Source organism: Crocodylus porosus, unplaced genomic scaffold (genome assembly GCF_001723895.1).
Source record: "Crocodylus porosus isolate Cpor-Errol unplaced genomic scaffold, CroPor_comp1, whole genome shotgun sequence".
NCBI classification, from domain to species: domain Eukaryota; kingdom Metazoa; phylum Chordata; order Crocodylia; family Crocodylidae; genus Crocodylus; species Crocodylus porosus.
In genome coordinates, this window is record NW_017728943.1 from 101,936,491 (window position 1) to 101,945,851 (window position 9,361).

Consider the following 9,361-nt stretch of genomic DNA (forward strand, 5'->3'; position numbering starts at 1 on the left):
CCGCTGGGGGCGCGCGGAGCTGTCCCCCCACCCTGGTTCTGAAGCTCAGCCGCGCCCAGGGGCGACAGTCATGCGGGGGGCCCCGCCGCAGTTGTAGCGCGGGTCTTTTTAATCTTCTTTGAGGGAAGCAGATAAATAGCCAAGTGTTCCAATGCAAAGAGAGCCACCTCCTTGCAAAAACTTCATCCCCAAAAATGCAATAAAATTGTGGGGGGGAGCTAAAGCGTGGGGTTCCTGGGCGACGGCCGCTACTGGGAGGGGACAAGGGACAGGGGAAGGGTCACAGAGGCACACGGCCTGTGCTTGGGGGCCTTCTGACAGGGCCATTTGGGGCTGCTCTTGGAGCACTTGACTCCTGACTTGTCTGCCCATTAAATACCTTAAAGCAGGGTGAAGTACTCTTTGGCCTGGTCTACATCAGACAGTGACTGTGCAGGAGTTTGGTACTACTGCACAGTGGCACAAAGCAAGGCGTGATACTACTGCACAGTGGTAACAAGCTGCTCAGCATCACCTAAAAGCTGTTTGGTAATACTGCTGCACAGTTACGTAGTCCTTTCGTACTCATATACACAAGTACTAAATGACTGCAGTTGTTACTGCACAGCTCCTATACAGCTGTATACACAGGTACTAAATAAATGCCTGTGAAGTAACAGGTCTGTCATGTAGACACAGACTTTGTGTAGCTCAAAGTGAGGCCACTCCAGGGCAGGATTATCTCTGATCTGCACTACCCAGCTCCTGGTCCATTTAGGTGTGGCCACTCCCCACAGATGTGTAGCCCAAATTGAAGTCCTCCGGTATCCCAGGATCTCTCACACCCCTGTCTCAAGAGCAGGGATAGAAGCCTGTCCTGACTCACTAGCCCTCTAGGTCAGTGGTCCCCAACCCATCGAGTGCAGTATACAGATCAATCATGGAGCTTACTGTGGTCGATCCTGAGCTGGGGGTGGAGAGGACTGCTGGGTGCACATGCATATGTGCACACACCCCACCCCCCCAGCCCAGCAGATCAGTCTGTGGTGAAGGGAAGGGGCAGGGGCAGGGGCCAGATCAAGGCCGCCCCAGTGAGGGACTGATTCTGCAGCCCAGCCAGGAACAGTGGAAGGTAAGTGGGGCCCTAGCCTGGCCAGGGTATGGGAGGATTGGATCCTGGGGGACTCCCCCATTCTCCTACCATTGGGCGCACCCCTGCAGAGGCCTTGGGGGCACTTGCCCCCCATCTCTGTGGGGGTGAAGGCAGCTGCCGCTGTGCCTCAAACCCTGCTGCAGCTAGCCATGTGTGGGCGCAGCTCAGTTCAGCAGCGGGACTCACGTGGGTTGGGCCATGGCCCAGCTGGGTCTGGGAAAATCTGGTCATCTAGGGGCACATGCAGGGCGGGCACTCCCACCGTGGGACATAGCCTGGTGGCAGCTGCAACATCTCATGCCCCCCCCACCCCAATCTGTGTTCCAGGTGGAGGCAGCTGCTGCTGGGGCTGCCCACTGCACCTGGAGCACAGGTGTGTGGGGTGGTGGTGCATGGGCCCCCAAGGCTTCCACTGGGAGGCTTCCCTCACATGCCCCCAGACCATGGAGAGTCCAAAACCAGGCTGGGCTGGGGCCTGATGTCACATGAGTCTGGCCTCCCTCCGCGCAGGTGTGGCTCAGCACAGCAGTGGCACAGAAGTGGAGTCGGGCCCCAGTCCGGATGAGTCTGGGACTCTCCATGGTCCAGGGGTGTGTGAGGAGCTCCCGCTGCTGTGTGGGGTCCAGTGGAGGCCTTGGGGAGCCATGCCCTGCAACCTATGCTTCAAGTGCAGTGGACAGTCCACAGCAGCAGCCACCTCTTCCCAGAGCACTCATTCTTGCCCCTGCCTCTGCTCCACTCCCTCCAGGCACCAGTGCCCCCTCCCCACCACCCAGCGGGCCCCTGCTGGGCAGGAGGCAGGTGGCACCGGTGCCCGGTAGATCCTGAGTTGGACTGTAATTCAAAAAATGATCTCCAACGTAGAAAGGTATGGAGACCAGTGCTCTAGTTGCAACTCAGAGCTCCAGCTCCTAGCCTTGCCCCTGCTTACAAGGCCTCTGGTGGCAAGTCACAGCTGTACAGGTGGGGGACAGTCAGAGAAGGTTTCCAGACTAAGGATGTGACTGGTCCAAACTCAAGCTAGCACTAATACTGAACAACATGCATGCAGCTGACAGCATAAGGTGTAACAAGGCCTTGAATGACTGGCCGTAGTCAAAGCGGGGCAGGTCCTGGCCTGCTGGCAGCCATGGGGAGGCAGCAAGCAACAGGGAAGCAAGGGAAAGGAATGAGAAAGACATAGCCTGCACCTGAGCTGAAGTGTTGTGAGGGTCACATGGCCACCACGCCCCACTTGGCTTCCTTCCCCCTTTGCTCTAGGCCAGCTGTCTCCAACCTTTTAAAGTATGAGTTCACTTTTTTAATTAAAGTGCAATCCAAGATCTACTGTGCGCCCCCACCCCACCTCCACCCAGCAGGTCAGTCTGTTGGGGAGGGAAGGGGCAGGGAGGGACAGGGGGTAGCGTGCAGTAGATCCTGGGTTGCACTTTAAGTATAAAAGTAATCTCACTGCCCCTGTGATGAGGGAGGGAGTGGGGCAGGGGCAGAGGCAGAGGCAGAGGCAGAGGCAGAGGCAGTGGCAGCGGTGAGTGGGGCGCCAGCTGGGCCAGGTAGTAGGAGGATTGGATCCCAGGCGGCTCATCCAGGCACGCAGGGGAGCTCTTGCTGCAATGCACACCCCAGCAGAGGCCCAGGGGGCATGTGCCCACACAATCTGTGCATGGGGTGGAGGCAGCTGCCGCTGTGCTTTGTGCCCTGAGCCCTGCTGCAGCCCAATGCCATGTGCATCCCGCCGCTCCTGGGGAAGCTACATTAAGGTTCGGGGTGCAAAACGCAGTGCAGAGTAGCAGCCGCTTCCACCCCATGCACAGATGGTGGGGCACGTGCTCCCCAGGCCTCTGCCGCGGTGCGCACAGTGATAGGAGCCCCCTGCAGCCCTGCACAAGCCACCTGGGCTCTGATCCTCCCACCATCCAGCCCACCTAGGCCCAACTCACCTCAGCCCCCACTCCTGCCTGTGCCACATTCCCTCCCTCACCACGGGGACCTCAATCTGGCCCCTGCCCTTTCCCTCCCCCACAGACTGGGTAGCCCCCTAGCCTCAGATCAACTGCCAGAGGCTCCATGATCAACCACTACTCTAGGCAGAGGCAAGGATGTCTAAAGGTGATGCCTGGGCTTGGAACCACTGAGTAGCAGAGGTAGACCAGCTTTGGAAGGTGACACTTTCACCAGCAGGTGTGAGCAGAAGAGCAAGGCCCAGGCAGCATGACTAAGGTCTTTCAGAGCATTTCACACTACCACTGTGCAAACCAGAGTGGATCCAAAACATGCAAGGAGAGCGGAGGATGCACACTTTATCCTAAATTATCAGCTTAATAACGATTCCTTTTTCTATCCCAGTTCCTTCAAGAGAGAAAAATAGCCTGGGCTGGGTACCACCCCATGGGAAAATAGTTTCTCTGGCCCAAATCTATGTCAGTTGTGTTACAATTAACTGAAGTGTTTCAGGGAGGTTTTAAGCCCTCCCTGAGGCATTGGGTCCTGGCTACTGGGGACTTTGACTGGAGTTTTCCAATGCTCCTTCTGGGACCAAAGCCAGAGGTTCCTGAGTAGAGGGTCTTGACCTTCTGCTCAGGATCAGACCAATTGCCATATTTGGGGTCAGGAGGGAATATGACCTCATAGTCAAATTGGTACAGACTGTGGGGGGGGTTTCCTTCTTCTGTAACGGGCAGTGTGGCCCTCTACCTGGAATTTCTTGAACATATATTGACAACATTTCATAGGAGCAGGACATTAGCTGCCATGGTTCCCCTGCTTTACCTGTGGCAGATTAGGGTGTTTGGTCTGTGCTGTTTCAGGGTTGATGGTAGTCTTATGTAGCATTTAGATTATGGATTGTACTGGATGGTTTGGATTGGGCTGATCCTGCCTCAGGCAGCAGGTTGTACTACATGCCCTCTGGAGTTTTCTTCTAGCCCTACTTCTCTATGACTAATGCATTCTAAGCAAGGCATCAAAATCAGTGGTACAAACTCAGCTGCAACTAAAATCTAATGAGTATAAAAAGAATCCTATTGATAGCCCATAATATTGACCTGAATCCATTTAAACTGAAGCTAATAGGACTCTTGATGACTTCTGTAGGATTTGGTTCTAGGCCATGGTGAAACTCTTCATGATTTCACATCATGTGGATAAACATGACTAAGAATTTTGCAACATGTTAGATTTCTTTTTTCACCGGTCCAAAAATAACTGGGATTAAGACACCCTGAGCTGACAGGAACCAGCTCAGCCTTCCACAATATTTTTTATTTCACAGTAAGATGCCCATTGAAGAAGTAAATACGTGAGCCAATGTGGGTGGGCTTAACTCTGTGTACGAATACAGCAAAACACTTAAATTCATGCTTATTTTAAGCCCTGGAATACATTCATTAACTTTGGTGAAACTATTCATGTGCTTAAAGCTAAAGGTAGTGTAACAGTGATGTTTTAGTCATGATAGTCCAGAAATGATGTGAGATGTAAGGATTTCTTAGGGTAGTATCTTTTATGGAACCAGCTATGCAGTTGGGATAGAGGTAAACAAGCTTTTGAATGCAAGACATTCAAAATCTGAGGAAGACTCTTGAACTTGAAAGAATTTGTCTAACTTTACCCAGCTGCATATTTGGTCCCATAAAAGATATCACCCTAAGAAATCCTTGCCTCTTGCTTAAAGTTAAGCACATGCACGTTGTTTTTCTGGTTCAAGATCAGAATACCCAGCTTCCTGTAGGACGGGCCCTTAAAATCCTTTGTCTCTTATTTTCGGGTCATCATATGGTGTGAAGTAATAGTTGTTCCAGCAGATATGTACATGCCTGCAACTAATTTAAAAATTAATATGGTGGCCTGAGATAAAATAAAGAAAAAAATGAATTATATACTGGCTGAAATGATCGAATATGGCTAAAAATATCCCTAAATTAATGAGAGGATTTTATAAAGCAATTTAAAGGACCTGATCTTTATTAAGGAAAAACTTGCAATGCTCAGATAGGGCTGCACTTATGAATTCTCAGCAAACCAGAGTGTCTAGAGAGTTTAATATAATTAACACCTGGTACCATGTCAGAGCCATGCTCAAGGAGAAGACAGAAGAGGAAGATGACTGGCAACCCACTGCAGTAGTTGCTAGAGAAATACTTGTTAAAAAGATAATCCCAGCCCTCCCAAACAGTGGTTAATATTGAATGTGAATTTCAGCCTTTGTCAGAAATGCTTTTTTAAAAATGATCACCAAGCAAATTCTCTGAAAACCTGTTATAACGTGCCGTAACGTACAACAGAGGTCTCTAAAAAATCAATTTAATTTAATCTGAACATCCATTTTGTGCTGCAAATTGGAAATATTATAATTTTGAAATTCTCTCCCTTTTAAAACCAAAGTTAATTGTTTCTTTCTGATTATTCTAGAGTTAGCAGAAACAATACACAAAAAGGCATACAGATGTAAGTGCTTACCTGTGCTACCTAATGTTCTTTTAATGTATTTTTAAACTGGAATTTTCTAATTAAAAATATAGGGAAAAGTTCAGTGAACTCAAATGCTTTATACTAAGTGCCCAACAAGTCCCCTCTGAGAGAATCCCTCTCTGAGCACATACGAGGCACCAGTTTAATTTAGGGTTAGTATAACTCTGAAGAGTAATTTTGAAAAATAAAATTATGAATTTCTATGTTTATGGCATGTATGTTCAAGTATAAAATGAACTAATTTTATACCTGCAAAAAAAGAAAAATTTCTTTTAGGGATTTGGGGGGGGGGGGGCATATTTTTTACTGCAGCAAACTCAAGCTGTAATATGAGATGCAAAATAGATTATTTCCTTCTCAGCATCACGTTATAATGCTTTAATAGGCCAAACTAAGTGTTTAGTCACTTTTGTGCATCTCCATTGTCTCCTGAGGGTGACTTCAAATTTAACCTGCTAAACAATATTGTTACCCTCTGGTAATCATTTGAAAACAGTGGAATTGCCCAAAGGACATAAACAGAGATGCAGAATCTTTCTTACTGGGGATACTAAGCGAGCAGCTTGAGCTCAGGTTGTCAGCTGCCAGCTGGAAAATAACATTCTTAACAAAAGAAATCTGGTCTATGTACATCCCACAAGACACAATAAACATAACCCCAGTGATGCCACTTCTACTCTAAGGGTGTTGGTGGTTCTACGTTACATTATTGTATAGTATAGGTATTGGCAATGTAATTTTGTTAGGGATATAGCATTCATAGTGCATGCAGTGCAGAATTAATCCCGGTTTAGAGAACGCATTTTGGAGCTTCCTCTGAGGGAGGGGACAATTAGAGATGATGTAGAGCAGGGGCGGGCAATTATTTTGGGTGGAGGGCCGATTACTGAGTTTTGGCAAGCCATTGAGGGCGGCATGACAGGCAGCCCAGGGCAGATTAATATTAATTTTCTAAATTTTTTAGGGGCCCTGCGAGCTGGATAGAATGGCTTGGAGGGCCACATCCGACCCACAGGCCGCATTTTGCCCACCCCTGATGTAGAGGGATGATCTCCACATCCTCTATGAAAGCAAAAAGTATTGTGTTGGAAGTTCATACAGATAGAGGAAGGCAAGGCCTGTTGGACATAGGAGGCTAGTGGTATAGAGGAGCAGCTCACAGACTGAAATAATGCTTCATAAGGGAGCTGTTGGTTCACGCATGGAATTTACCTCCCAAATCCTTCACACTTCACCCAAAAAGCTTACACAAAGGAATTAAGCATGGCTGGATTAAGGCATAGACATGTGCCTAAGGTCTCAACTCCTGGAATCATGTGATGAGAATTAAAGCTTTCATTATACAAATGCATTTCTAGCTCTTGTGTTTGTGCAGAAATTTTTTTTAAAAATGCACAGTAAGCCTGAAAATGCAGTGACATCTGCTTGAATCTGCCCTGAATCAGATGTTGCCTTTTGTCATCTTTGCCACCATAAAAAAAATGAAAATTTGTGCATTCCATAAAATGATGTGGTTGCAACAAAGGGTAGTGATAATTTATGCTGCTTTATTATGGCAGATGTACTCTCTAGCTGCACTGTCTAGCTGTCCCAGGTTGAGAAGCCTGATCCTGCACATCCAAGGAATTTCCAGGTAGAGTAGGGCCCCCCAAGCCCTAGGAGAACCTGCTCAGCTTTCCCAGATTACCAAGATGCACCCCCAGATCTCTGGGGCTTGCTTTGGTAAGCAGAGGAAGTCAGTTTCCCTGTTTACCAATGAACACCCCAGACATCACGGGGACAAGTCTTAGGACAGCTAAAGCCAGGAAATGGTTTCTGTGCCCCTCCCAGCTTTTGAATGGATTGGTCTTGTGTGGGTGGTATCTGTACCAACCACTCTGAATATGGGGAGACCATGGCTTGGGGGTAATACCACAGCTCTGAGGCAGGATGACCCACACGTTGAGGCTTGCCCATGATTCTAGCTTGCCTTCATTTGGCCCTGTGCTCAGCTGTCATGCATTCATCTCACAATGGCCTTGACAGCTGCTAACAGGACCAAGTGTGACCCAAAACACAGACGAGTCTCTAAGCACTAGAATGTGGAAAAATGAAATGTCAGAAATGTTAGTATTTGTTTGATCATACATGATATAATTGTGCAGAGGGTAAGAAAGGAAAAACTAAAGCTCAGCTTGGGTAGGTTATAAAAACAATGAAAGCAAAAAAGTCATTGGGGTTGTTTTAATGGACCTCAGTACATATACAAACCTAATGAAACATTACAAATAAAGTCTGGCTTTACTCTTAATTACTTATACTGGTGTTTGGTGCCAAGGGAAAGACCACTACAGTCAACTGGCTATTGTAACCATGGCAACCTGCACTTCCACTTTTAACTTTCCCACATAGAAGGGGTTTCTTTGTCACCCTTTACCTGTCTATATTTTTAGTACACTAACAGTAATGGGCTCCAAATAACCTGCCCTTTGGGGTTGAGATTATATTAGGCACAGGGTCTCAGCTTCACCAATAAATCATTAACTTCTAGGAAAATTCCTTCAACCTCACCTACCAGTCAAAATAGTCCTTAAAATAAGTGACAAAATCACACTTCTTTTAAAATCAAAGCATATGAAGCAGAGTGCAGTATGTTCTGCTGGATATTCATCTAAATTCAGATATTCATCTGGCACAATTTGGGACCACTGCAGTCAGTGGGAGTTTGATTTGACTCCCAATGTAAGCAGAGCTCTTATTTTATTGTTTGACTAGTTATGTTAAAAACATGACATAAAATGGCTATTTCAGTTTATTCTTTGGCTACAGTCATAGTTCTCCCATACTTGGCTGTGGATGGCTGGCAGTCCGCAGAAAGTTTGCTGCAGGGCCACAAACTTGTCAGCCACATGTTTCTAAATCTGCTTCTTTTATTGACCTGTCGAATAGTATTAAAGATGGATAAAATACACCAGGAGCTTTCCACCCATCTGAGCACTGCTGCTGCCACAAGGATATTATACTGTCATGAATGGGAGCAGTGGCTTAACAAGCAGAGTTGGCACCCGGGGCAAAACCCTATGGGTGGCAGGGGAGTGTGCGGGTCCCATGTGTCAGGGTGGGGGTAGAGTTCCTGGTTCTGAGAGCAGGGGGACAGGGGATGGAGGGTGCAGGTTCTGAGAGCCAGGTGGAGGGGGAGCACTGGAGGCGGGCAGAAGTCTTACTTACGCCAGGAAGTCCTCAGCCTGCCCTGGCTGTTGCTCTCAAAAGCCAGGAACTGTTCTGAATCCTCCAGGCATGGGAATGCTGTGGGGCCACAGGCTCTGTGGGGGTGGGGGGCAATTCCAGTGCCCCTCCTAACTTGGTGCCCAGGGCAAGTGTCCTTCTCACCCACACCTAGTTACATGACTGACTGGGAGGGAAGAGAGGATTGAATCTTTCTCTGATGCTATGCATGAGGTGAAGTGGTATAAGAGTCCTGTGGCTATTTGCACCACCCCCATACAACACACTTGGTTTTAAAATTTGATTACTCTTGAAAAGACAATTCCTTACATGCTCTATAATGGCATTTCCCATTTATTGTCTCTTAGGGAATGATTTGTAACATTTAGATTACAAGTTATTTGTGGCTGGGTCTTTGTTCTGTTTTTGTACAGCCCCTAGAGTCCTGATCCATGATGCAGGCTCCTAAGCATTACCCTGTTACAAGCATGGGAATCATTATACTTGTTCTATTTATAAATTCCCAGCTCTGCAAACCCAGCCTTGAACTAGAGTTTC

The 9,361-nt window shown here is 47.6% G+C and overlaps 1 protein-coding gene across 1 annotated transcript in view; it reads right to left on the reverse strand.

Moving 5' to 3' along the window:
* Positions 1 to 3,961, reverse strand: part of PGBD5 (piggyBac transposable element derived 5) — a 107,231-nt gene extending 103,270 nt beyond the window's left edge. Inside the window, exon 1 of the mRNA XM_019548622.1 lies at positions 3,899 to 3,961. Coding sequence (XP_019404167.1) covers positions 3,899 to 3,961 — 63 coding nt within the window. The remainder of the gene's footprint in view (positions 1 to 3,898) is intronic.
* Between the last annotated feature and the right edge of the window lie 5,400 nt (positions 3,962 to 9,361).